This window comes from Dendrobium catenatum, unplaced genomic scaffold, assembly GCF_001605985.2.
Source record: "Dendrobium catenatum unplaced genomic scaffold, ASM160598v2 fragScaff_scaffold_1653, whole genome shotgun sequence".
Classification (NCBI taxonomy): Eukaryota; Viridiplantae; Streptophyta; class Magnoliopsida; order Asparagales; family Orchidaceae; genus Dendrobium; species Dendrobium catenatum.
In genome coordinates this window covers 81,792-95,039 of record NW_021320115.1, presented here as the reverse complement: position 1 = coordinate 95,039, position 13,248 = coordinate 81,792, and the positions used below count along the sequence as shown (strand labels likewise).

Genomic DNA, 13,248 nt, shown 5'->3' with positions numbered 1-13,248 from the left:
AACGTCGGGTTTGGTTTTGACAACACCGTTGAAGATTACTTGAACCGAATCCTCCCCACCCTCATGGACGTCATCGACGACCAATTCTCGAACTACGAGTGGACCATCAACGGCCATCCACCCGTGCCACCTCCACCTCCGACTACCTTCCCAACAGCGACTACCTCTCCACCACCGACCTTTCCGTGGATTAAGACCATTGGTGTTGCGACCATCCTCGTGGCATCGTTGGGTGTGCTGAAGACCTTCTCCCGCTAAAGCCTAGTGTAGCAAAGTGATCAATCCCCGAGGTGAAAACTCTCATTATTAAATCGTGGATTTTTGATTAAGAGCTTTTAGTATTGCTACTATCTTTGTTTATCTATGAGATTTGGTTAATCTACATGTACTCCTTCGCCTAAGTAAGTGGAAAACTAAGATTCTTTATGAATTTACTTGTCATCACAATAAGTTATTGATTTGGATTACATTGTCATTTACTATGAAATTTCTTAATAAGCTCATGTGTATTTGGTTTTACATCATCTTGGTATCAGAGCATGGTAGACATGCATGACATGTTAGAAAAACATCCTAAGGTCTAGCCTTTCGTTATAGTTTAAAATTTGCATGCATATCATCGCGTAATTTAAATTTATTCACTGTTTTCACTGTTGTCCCTGTATTTCCTGCACACATTCAATAGAGTTTAAGTCATCCTAGCTAGCGTATGAGTGCTGCCATCAAACCTACATTGTTTCTAATTTCATAGGACAACTAAACCCTTGTTTGTAGCTGCTGTCCTCACTGTTCCAGCAACAATTAGACATCGTTTAGTGAACTTAAAGTTATTGTTTAGGTGCTTTCCACACCTTCAGACCTCTCCTAAACCCCGAGATAACTTAGATCTTTGCTGGATTTTGCTGTCCTGATCATTCCACCAATATTTGGAGACTTTTGGAACATAATTTTAGAGTGTCTAGGTGCTGCCCTCCAGTCCTTAGCCTTCCCTAGTGCCCCTAGCACTCAATAATGGATTCGTAACACATTCAAGCCACTTTAGATTTAATTGTGGGCCAAGTGGGAACTGTTACACAACAGATTAGGAACACCCAAACGGACTTAGCTGAGTTTAGACGGCAAATGCGAGATAGACTTGACAACATTGAAAAGATAGGGAACCCAGCCATCTACACCCCCTCTAGACCCCACTCTCCTTATGGCGATGACAACTGCACTGAATACGGACCTCCTAGAGACCACTGCCGACCTAATCACGAACCAGTAGGACGTGATGCACCTTGGAAAGACAACGATACCCAACTTCTTAAGAATATTAAGATAGATGCCCTAACGTTTGATTGTTCGTAGAACCTCAAGTTTTCCTTGATTGGCTCAAAGAGATGGATAGTTATTTTAAGTGGTACGATATTTCAGAAGAGAGGAAGGTTCGATTTGCTGAAATGAAGTTGACTGGTAGAGCTAACCAGTATTGCGCTAACCTAGAACACATGCAAGAAACTCGAGGAGAGTACCCCGTGACTGATTGGGGAACAATGAAATAAGAATTGAAACGAAAGTACCTCCCTCCTTCCTACTACCCTAGGCTTTTGGATCGTTGGAATAGGTTGACCCAAGGAAGCAAACCCGTAAAGGAATACGTTGCAGCCTTTGATGATTTCATGATACGCTGTAACGGGGAAGAAACCACTACTCATGCCCAACTTTTGTTGATGTTTAGGGCTGAACTAAGAGAAGATCTGCGGAATGAACTGTTTGCAAGAGTGAACACGTTTGAAGCTGTCTGTAGTCTCGTGTTAGATTTAGAAGAATCTAGGAGTCACACCTCTAGAAACCCCGACCACTGCCTACAAAAGGTGGATCACTTGGACCTACAAGTCATTAGGTGCGCCTTCTCACAGCCTAAGCAAAGCGATGACTGGTGAAGAACATCGATCTTCTACACTTTCACTAAGATCGGAGATAAAAATTGCATAGTCATAATTGACAGCGGAAGTTGTATCAACGTCGTGTCATTTGCAATGATTTCTAAGCTTCAATTGAAAATAACATCGCACTCGAACCCTACAAAGTCGTCTGGATTAACTCGACCACCCTGGAAGTGAAAGATAGGAGTCTCGTTCCTATATAGTTCGTTGGATACAAAGAGAAAATCTGATGTGATGTGTTGACGATGGATGTAGGTCAAATAATCTTTGGTCGCTCCTGGCTATTCGACAACGATGTACACATCCATGGTCGATCAAACACCTGTGTGTTTGAGCACGAGGGCAAGAAAATCAAACTCCTTCCCACCCAACCCAAGTTGACCGAGGACGTCAAACCCAACTCACTTAAACCCAACACGGGCCTAAACTTATTAACTGCTAAAGACTTTGGTACAGAGCTAGAATCAAGAGCCCCTCTCTACGCCTTAGTAGCTGGGGAAGTGAACCCAAATCAAGAAGGTCGACTATCTGAGGGTCCAGTGGGCTTGTTGTAAGGTTGGCTAGAGGAAGACTTGAACAGGTTGGGTTGAGAGTCTTGAGTCCTAGAGGCATGGCTCCTAGACTCTTCTAAGTCAAGTACCAGACTACAGGCAGCTTCAAAGGTATTCACTCATCTGGCAAAAAGCTCATTTCTAAGGTCTTCTCTCAATCCAGCTCTAAACATCGACAGAAGTTGGGTAGGGATGGTGGTTTCTTCCCCGTTATAGCGTATCATGAAATCATCAAAGGCTGCGATGTATTCTCTCACGAATTTGCTTCCTTAGATCAACCTATTCCAACGATCCAAAAGCATGGGGTAGTATGATGGAGGGAGGTACTTCCGTTTCAATTCTTGTTTCATTGTTCCCCAGTCAGCCACGGGGTATTCTCCTCGGGTTTCTCGCATATGTTCTAGGTTAGCCCAATATTGGTTAGCTCTACCAGTTAACTTCATCTCAGCAAATCGGACTTTTCTCTCTTACTCCCAACGGCTCCAAAAAGTGCAGGAATTGATAGGACAACAAGGTACAGCGAGGGGCTAAATTACCTAAGTGTTTTGGCTAGGTTTCAAGGTGTAGACAACACCTAACTACAGACTTATAGTTCACTACAAGGCGTCTAAAGTTGCTGGAACAGTGAGGACAACGGTTAAAAATCAAGGTTTAGTTGTCCTAAGCACTTAGAAATGCTACAAGCTCAATGTAAGCAAAATGACACTAGTTAGGATGACTTAAATGCTAATGAAAGTGTGCAGGAAATGCATGGACAACAGCTAAAACAGAGAGTAAATTGAAACTACGCAATGATGTGCATGCGAATTTAAAGCTATAATGAACGGTTTGACCCTATGATGTTTTTCTAACATGTCATGCATGCCTACCATGCTCTGATACCAAATATGATGTAATACCACGTGCAAAGGAGCTTGTTTAAGAAATTTTAAGAATAGTTGACAATGAAATACCAATTAATAACTTATTGAAATAACAAGCAATTCATCAAAGAAGTGAATAACCTTAGTCTTCAACTAGCTTAGGCAAAGGAGTACACATAGATTAACCAAAACTCCTAGGTAACAAAAGATAGTAGCAATACCAAAAGCTATTAATCAACAATCCGCAACTTAATAATGAGAATTTTCACCTTGGGGATGGATCACTCAACTACACTAGGATTAGCGGAAGAAGGTCTTAGTATACCCAACGATGCCACGAGGACGGTAGCAACCCCAACGGCCTTGAACCACGGAAAGGTTGACGGTGGTGAGGATGGCGGGACTGGTTGACTGTCGATGCTCCAATCGTAGTTTGGAAGTTGGCGGTCGATGACTCTCGCAAGAGTAGGAACCACTCGATCCAAATAATCTCCAATGGTGGCATCGTCTTCAAATCCCACGTCGAAGAACGGAGATCGTAGGATGTTGAGGTTTTCGTCGGCGTTGAATACGAGTCCCCACTCAAACTCAGGATCCGCCATGCATGCTTGGCGTTGGAAAGAACTCCAATGAGAAGAGAAATAAGTGGAGGTGAGGGAGAGCCCTTGCGTTTTGAAGGAGGAAGAAGAAGAGGAAGAGGGAGGAGCCGGCAGGATTTCAAAGGAGAAAAGGGGGGTTCGGCCAAGGTAGGAGGAATTTCGGGTTGGGGTGAGAAAGGAGAATAGATTTTAATCCAAACCTTAAATTAATTTCAGGTTTTGATTAATTTGGAGGGAAATTAAGTTGGGAATTTGAATTCCAATTGCTTGTAATCAATGCCTTAGATCGTCGTTCTTGGATAGGTAGCCAAAGCTTGCAATTCTTGGACAGTGATTATACGTCCCAGGTTGCCCGAACAGCAGGTTTCAAGTGCTCGAAGCTCTAACAGCAACCATGGAAGGTCTAGACGGTGATGGGATGAATTCAATGGCTGGCCTGCCTGCATGGGAGTGCAGAAATCTGATTGGCAGCAGTGTGTCTGACTTTTAGCAAGCTCGGACAGCAACTAGGCATTAACAGAGGCTGTAGACAATCTCTGGCATTCTTGGGAATTGCTTGGCAGCAAATTAACCTTGCTGGGATCACCGACCAGCAAGCAGCAACTGCCCAAAACGGAGGGCAGCAAGCAGTAGGGGCCGGCTAAGGACGGGGAGAAGGGTGGCCGGTGTGGTGGTGAGGGAATTCCAGTTCTTTGCAAAAATTTCTAGGATAGAGAAGAGCCAAATCTGAAATTAATTTCAGATTCTTAATAGGAATAGAAACTTAATTTCAGATTACAATTTGAAATTTGAATTAGCGAGAGAGAGGGTGGTCAGACGTGGAGTGGCTGTGGGAGCGGGAGGGAGGAAGGCCGGCTGCTTGGTCGCAGGGAAGGCCGCCGGTGGCTGGGCCGGTCAAGGGAGGCCGGCGGTGGAGCTTGGGTGGTGGTGGGGAAAAGAGAAGAGAAAGGAATTTCGGCTAAGTGGGGGAAGAGAGGATTGGAGAGAAAAGAAATAACGAAATTTCAAATGAAAACCCTTGAACACCAATCCACCGGTAGAACTCACAAAGAGATCTTCGACGGTCTCCTCCTCAAGAACTCACAAAGAGATCTTTAGAGATTTCATGAACTCACAAAGAGAACAAAGAGCAAATATTTTTCATTCATCAAAAACTAACTATTACATGAGAAGGGTCATATAAATAGGCCTCACAATGTCAAAGAAAAACAAAAGACTGAAATGCCCCTTGGGCTACAATAGCTATCAAATACCCATAAGGGCAAAAACGGAAAAACATAAAGTAAAAATAAACTACTACATAAGATGATGAAAATACACTCATGCTCGTGGCCGTCGATCTCCGGCGTTGAAAATGCTGACGATGTCCTCATCAAAAATACCACAAGCCGCGGACTCTTCCAACGACTGGTGGGCTTGCGATTTGCTCCCCTTGAGCTCTCTTCCTTTTCTAGCTCTCATGCAAGAAGTAGAAACAAAACACAATTTTCATTCAAAAGTTCATTAACCCATTACAAAAGAAATGACCCATATATATAGGTCTCGACATACAAGAAGAAATAAAGACCAAATTGCCCTCAGGGCCCCAACATGACTCAACTCAACATACGGGTACAATAGGATGACATAAAGAAAATAAAATGCATAAACGACTAGAAATATAAACTCTGAATCGTGGCCATCGATCTGCGGTGCTTCCGGCGATACACATGTTTGAACCTTTGATCGATGTCCTCATCACAAATTTAGTTGCTGTCAATAAGTTACCGTTATAAGTAATATAGTTAGTACAACTAAAATTAAAATTCTTGTATTTGGTTTTAGGTACTTAAATGAAAACATTTAGACTCTAAAATTGACCTCCATATTTCAAGTTTTTTCTTGAACTCCCTCTCTAGTATTATCTACAAGAAGAATTTCATCGGCAAAAGGCCTACACCAGGATAGATTCTCTTGCAAATGTCTAGTAAGAAATTCGTGCCTAAAGCAAAAAGATATGGGCTTGAAGCTGATCCTTGTGTAATCCAGCTGAAATAGGAAAAATATTTGGTCAAATATCCTTGTGTTTAAACACAAGTAACAGCTTCTGCATGCATATCCTTAATAACTTAAATATAAGCATTATTAACTCCTTTTTTAGAACACTCCAAAGCACTTCTCTTGAAACTTTATTATATGTTTTCTCTAAATTAGTAAATATCATATGTAGATCCTCCTTATTCTCTTTATATTTTTCCATCAAATCTCTCAATAAATGTCTAGCTTCCATAGTGGACCTACCCAGCATGAATACAAATTAAGTTTGAGAAACATTAGTATCACGTCGGAACTTGTACTCAATTACTCTTTCCCATTGTTTTAATGTACTCTTTCCCATTGTTTTAATGTATGACACATTAACTTAATTCCTCTATGAGATATGAAAATAGTCTTTGGGCTCTCAAATGGCACCATGTTAGGTGCTATTGATCTCTCTCTCTCTCTCTAATTTAAACCTTTATTTCCTATCAATCAATCCAATCATCTAAACTCTTACCAATGTTCCTACGTATGAAAGCAGAAAAAAAAAGAAAAGAAAATGGGAAAAATATGAAGATCATAGTTGGAAACTTCATGGATGAGGGGAAAGCTTGGAAGATTATAGTTTGTACTTTCAATGAGAAAGGACGACATTTTTAGAGTTTGTTTGGTTTCAAGTGGGAGTATCTATGTTTGTACTTTCAATGAGAGAGGATGACATTTCTCGCTCAATAACATCAGACATTTTATTATAGGTTGTTTTAGTATCTTAATTTGTTGTGTCTTCCTATATTAGTCACTGACAATTGTATTGATGTATCACTTTTATGTCTATTCTTCTATATTTAAATCAAAATCTCAAAAATTTTGTTAAATAAATTGTTAAAATTTAATCAGATTTAATGATGCCAAGTACTTCTAAAAATTAAACGTCTTGAAGTTTTACTAAACCTGAATTGACTAGAATTACTACATCCTAATTGAATTAATTTTTTTTAAGAAAAGTTTGTTTTGTCAGGCTTCCTATGTGTTGTTGCCAACCATCTCTTTGCCTGTTGAGATTTTCGAGTTAGAACTTTCTGTAATTTCTTAATTACGGTGTATGGAAATTTCAATTCGTTATCGAGAATGATGCTTGTCTTCTTTGATATGGCTCTTGAGTTTAATACCAATAAATCATCATATTATTGAACTGAGAATGGACAGCGGATGCTAGGGGTCTCGCATGAACGGTCTGGCTCACGATGTAGAACGCAAGATTAACGGAGGTCAGAAAAAAAAAATTCTGGAGTTTAATACGAATAAATCATCATATTCTTGAACGTCTCTTTTTAGCTATATCAAAGAAGAGAGAAGCAGTATTCTCGATAACGAACTAAAAATTTCAGACACAGAAAGTTCTAACTCGAAAACCTCAATAGGCAAAGAAATGGCTGGCAACAACACATAGGAAGTCCGACAAAATAAACTATTTTCTTAGAAAGATTTAATTCAATTAGGATGTAGTAATTCTAGTCAATTCAGATTTAGTAAAACTTCGAGACGTTTAATTTTTAGAACTACTTGCCATCATATAAGTTAAATCTGATTAAATTTTAACAATTTGTTTGACAAAATTTTTGAGATTTTGATTTAAATATAGAAAAAGAGACATAAAATTGATGTAAATTTAAACAATCTTGCTTTAAAAAATTTATTGAATCCGATATTAAATGGTAGGATTTGTATAGTTAAAATATTTATTTGGTTAAATTTAGATTAGGGTCTGTTTGGATGGGTTTTTTATGATATTGACTGAATTTAATAACAAAACAACCGCCGAGTTCTAGTGATACATCAATACAATTGCCAGGAACAAAACAACTCTTTATTAACTTTTGGATTCATGTTATGAGCGTAACATTTCTTCACCTTTGTAATATTACGCTCATAACATGAATCCAAAAGTTAATAAAGAGTTGTTCACCTTGAGGATCTACTCTCTTCCCTATGAATCTAGGTTGAGCGGAGAAAGATCTTCCAGACTAGAAATGAAGTAGCCACTAGGACGGACGAGCCGAGGAACGTCTTTGTTGGGAAAGTAGTCGGAGATGGCTGTTGATGGTCCACTCGTAGTCTAAGAATTGGTCGTCGATGATGTCCACGAGGGTGGGGAGGATTCGGTTCAAGTAATCTTCAACGGTGTTGTCAAAGCCAAACCCAACGTCGAAGAATGGGGATCGAACAATGTTGATGTCTCCGTAGACGTCGAGTACGAATCCGTGATCAACTTCGGAATCCGCCATACATATTTTGCATGTAGATGAGGGAGCATGAATAAGAAAAACCCAAAGAGAGGAAAGGTGGTGGGCGGTTTTGAGAGGTGGAGAGGAGAGGTTAGGTTTCTTGGTAGAAATTAGGTTAGGTTGGGGGTGGAGAGGTTTAGATCTAAATCTGAAATTACTCTCAGATTTTAGCAATTTAGGAGAGAAGTAAGTTGAAATTTGATCCCAAAATTGATTGCAATTAATGTCTTGATTGAGGATTAATGGGAGGGGGCCGACGGTATGGAGAGAGAGAGAGGAGAGAGGTTTAGAATAAAATTGAAGTTAATTTCAGTTTAAGGGAGTTTGGAGGGAAAATATTTTGAAATCAATTTGGATTTCAAACATGGATGAGGGAGTTAATGTGCAATCAAAGGGGACCCATCATAGGGCCGGCGGCATCAAGGAGGAGGGAGGAGTTTGGGAGGATGAGGGGGAGTTTCCAAATAGATGGTGATGACTAAGAAAGAAAATTTATTGAATCCAATTTAATTTAATTTAAAATTGAAGTCAATCATAAAAACTTTCCTAAATTGGATTTTCTAATTTGGAAAGAATTTGAAATTCATATTTCAAAGAAGTGAAAGCTAGCGGAGAGAGTGGTGGTGGACGGATGTGGGGAGGTCGGTGACAAGGTGGCCGGCCGGTGTTAGGACGGCAGCCGGCAACTCGGGCTCCAAGGGGCGGCGGCAAGAAGGGGAAGAGGGGGTCGGGTTCTCCAAGCTGGGTGGGGTGGGGATTTCTTGAGGGAGAAGAAGAACGAACTGAGTAGATGCGGAAAGCACAATCACTAACCTCAACAGCACATCACTAGAACTCACAAAGAGATCTAAGGTGCTCTCTCCTCAAGAACTCACAAAGAGATCTAGACAAGTTTTAGAACTCACAAAGAGAACAACAAAGTAATTTTTTTCATTCATCAATAATCATCCCCTAGTACAATGCATGAGGCCTCCTATAAATAGGCCAACATGAAACAAAAACTAAAAGACATAAATGCCCTCGGGGCTACAATATCATGACCACCCATAAGGGTAAAACAGTAAAAAATTGAAAAATAAAATAAACTACTACATAAAATGACTCAGAAATAAAAACTCCTGATCGTGACCGTCGATCTCCAGCATCTCCGATGGTACACGTGTTGAAACCGCTGACGACGCCCTCATCACTTCTTTAGTGGAGAACCAGTAAGTTCTCTTATTACAACACTTGCGCGCTCACTCTATTTCATCCCCTCTGCCATTACAGGCTCTTTTCATCGCATTCGTTGTTTTGTTTAAACTTGCCTAGCATTCTGTCTGAGTTTACAAGTAAATCTGTTGTTCAATCGTAATGTTTTGAGTGCTTGTCTTTTAACTAAAAGAGGCTATGATGATATGCCCGTTTAGCGTGGCGAGGAGATCTTGGAAGGTCAAATTATTTGCAACCGATTTTTCTCTGCCTTGATTTTGTTTCTTCAACAACGTGTTTCTGGAAGTTGATTTCAATAGATCACAATAATGCCCAAAGAAAGCTATTGCGTACATTCTTATTCTTAAATGAATATGATGACTAAATAGGGCAAGTTTGAGCCTCATTTATTCTGTTTGTTTGATCTGCAAGAACCTGCTAAAAGTTTTTACGGGTGTTTTCATTTAATTGACTCTTTGAGCTAGCGGTGTATAAGCATTTTTAATGAAGATTTACTTTTTTAAGTGACTCTGCTACATGCTACGTTTTAGTAACTACAACTTATCTTGTTATGTAATCTCAGATGCATGAAAATGCCAAGATATTTATTAAGCCTAGCTGTTGTTACTAGCATATCATTGCCTTGTTTATTATACGTGAGCAGGAAGGAACAGAACGAAAGAGCAAGCTCTCCATCTCTCATGATCTTGTTTTTGAAGTAGACCCAAATGCCTTGCTCTAATACCATGTTAAATTTAGAGAATTGCAGAGGGAAAAAGCTTTTGGTTATTATATAAAACTATCCCTATTTAAAGAAACAAATAACTAGAGAATCATGTATAATTGCCTTAATATAATCCTTTCTAAATCAGCCACCCAAATATAGAAATAGATCGGCTTGATCCAGGCAAGCTTTCCACGGATCCCATGCTGGTTGTGGGATCAAGGGCCAATGAATGGTTGGGATTTTAACATATTGAAGGTTGATATTTACAGCAATACAAATTTTTGTTCAAATCTGATGATAAGATGTTGTATTTTTCTGCACCATCTAGTGGCACTACAAAAGATGCTGTTGAAATATTGGTAAACAACTTCAACAATGTTTATCGTTGTGCTCTATGTTATCTTGCCTGCTTCCTTTCCAAATGCGTTGTTTGTGTTGGTTTTATGGTGAACATCCCTTGTTGCTTCTTTAGTTCATTTGGTGGTTTTTGCCACCTCAACAATTGGTTTATCGAAACATAATTTTGTTGCCTTCAATAGTCTGTATGGGTTGGTTTTCCCAACAGCTCGGTTGAAATTTATCTCAGTACTTTATCTTCTTCTAGCTAGTTGGCTTGAGTCAATTGCATCCCTATTTGCAGCCTCCCGAAACAGACTTTTTCCGAAAAGAAGTTGGGCAGTTCAAATTGAAAAAAATTCCAAATATCTTTTGGTAAATATAGTTCAAACATTTGAAATGACAATTTCTTTTATGTTTGTTTTGCAAGTTCCTCTATTATATTATCTCTATAAACAAATGGAATGAAAATTAGCATCTCAAACAAAAATTTAATGTATAATTATTCATCTTTCTCCTCCATATGTTATCCTTTTTAGTCATTGTGCCATCCTCTTGTGTGAATTCTTTGAGTTTATCAGTAAATTTGTACTTATTTCATAATGTTTTGTTGTAAATGTCTTCTTGCTTAATCGGGCTATGATGATGTGCCCAAGCAGATGTCGCAAGGTGATCCTGGAAGGTCTACAGGCAACCGATTTCCTTGCTGTTTCATACTGCTTGTATTCATTTTGATAATTCGTGAACAGCAGATTTAACTTTGTATTTTTTTTTGCCCAAGAGACAATGAGGATGGAAATCCTTGAGTTATTGGAAACCCTAGAAGGTATGATTGCTTTAGAGCTGAAGGGGCGGATTTGGGATATGTATATAAAAATTTTATGTAGTTGTTCTTTTGAACAGAAACGATGCCATTTTAGAGGCTCTTTGGTTGCAAATGTATATAAACATATATCGATTGAGCAGATTGCACACGGTATCGATGCTTCGGCTTCTTGTGCTTGGATTGAAGTAAAGTTTTGAAAGAGTCGCTCAAGGAAGTTTCTTCGCTTTCTTGGACGACGTTGTTCCTGTCGGATGGGTTGTCACGACAGGTGCTCGCCTCGAAGTTGCCACACGGCAACGATCTCTCTCCTATTTAGTGAGCTTATTTGACTAATTCCTATTCAGGAAATGAAGCCATGAGGCAACGAGGATGGAAATCTGAGTTATTGGAAACCCTGGAATGTATGATTGCTACAGAGCTAACGAAAGGGACGGATTTTAGATATTTGCATAAAAATCTGTGTAGTTGTTCTTTTGGGGGGAGATGATGGCATTTTAACTGCTATTTTGTTGCAATTGAGCAGCTTGGATGGCATGCTGCTGGTATTCGCTGCATGCAACCGCTATTGACATGCGCTTGTATTTTAAGATTTCAATTTTGGGGGATTTACGTACACATCACTCAAAATTATCTCATTTACATATTTAACATGTCTATCTGATCTGAATCTATCTACTAGCTATGGTTTATATGTTGCTCGTAAGGGCATCTCCAACCGAAAAACTCATTTTTCCACTCCAGAATTATCTGGCTTGAGCTGATGCTTTGGTGCTGATTTCATTAAAGTTATGGGACCACCAGGCCACCAAGTGATTGTTCTTCCACATGCTTATTATGGATGGATTATTTGGGTTGTTTAGCAACAAGTAGGATTTAGGAAATTGAGTGAATCTGGATTTACTAAATGTTATGGGTGCTAAACCTTGGAAATTGTTTGGCAACAGAGATGTTATATACTGGTAAACTCTGTGAAATTGTTTTGCAACATAATTTAGGATTGAAAGCGGTAACTTATTAATTTCAAATTTAGTTATTGTCAATAAGTTACAGTTATAAATACATCTACTCTCCTAACCGAGTCGTCGGAAGGCCGTCATATTATGTGACCAAACCATCTAAGGCGACTCTCTCTAAATCTTATTTGCCACTCGAGCTACTCCAACCTTTTCACTTACATGCTCATTTCATGACCTGTCTCTAAAGAGTAAAGACACTCATCCACGTGAGCATCCTAATGTCTGCAACACTTAACTTAATATTATGCTTCTCTTTTAATGGCCAACATTCTGTGACATAAAGTGATGTAGAACGGAGATGCCGGCTTTGCTACGGAGAGGATCTCCTCTCCAAAATATGAAATAAATTCTGATTTCTTTGCCCAAAACCCGAGAAGAATCTCAGATTTTCTCTTGAGAGGGGAAGGGAAGCAAACTCCAAGCTTCTTTCTCTAAAATCTGATAACGGTCTCAGATTTTCACCAAAATCTGAGAGGAAATTCTCAGGTTTCTATGCTTGGGAGCAAGGGGAATTAAAAGGGAAGCTTTAGCCTTTAGTCCAGCAATGCATGAACGTGAGAGACCTCTTCCAGATCAGCAATGCCCACGGGACAGCATTGAAGAATTTCAGCCAGCAAAGAAGAATTAAAGAAATGGTTTTAATTCCCAAGACAGAGCTGATTTTGGCAGATTTTAGTTAATACGGGATTTAGAGATAAAAGGGGATTTCTTCCGTTAGTGATTTGAGCTGTCCACGGGAATAAATTAAGGGAAAGCTGAGAGGAAATTTCAGATTTCCTAGATTGGGGCTTTGTGATTTACAGCCAGCAGGATTTGGGGAATTGGAGAGGGATATGGGGGCGGGTGAGAGAAACAGGAAATAATGGAATTGATTTCCTAAATCAATGATTTGATTTAAGAAATAATT

The 13,248-nt window shown here is 39.4% G+C and overlaps 1 protein-coding gene across 5 annotated transcripts in view; it reads left to right on the top strand.

Annotated features, from left to right (window-relative positions):
• LOC114578352 overlaps positions 1 to 13,248 on the top strand; it is a 27,623-nt gene that overhangs the window by 9,393 nt on the left and 4,982 nt on the right. For all 5 annotated transcript variants that reach the window (XM_028701227.1, XM_028701228.1, XM_028701224.1 and 2 more), the window contains one exon: positions 10,804 to 10,874. In XM_028701227.1, coding sequence (XP_028557060.1) covers positions 10,804 to 10,874 — 71 coding nt within the window. The remainder of the gene's footprint in view (positions 1 to 10,803; positions 10,875 to 13,248) is intronic.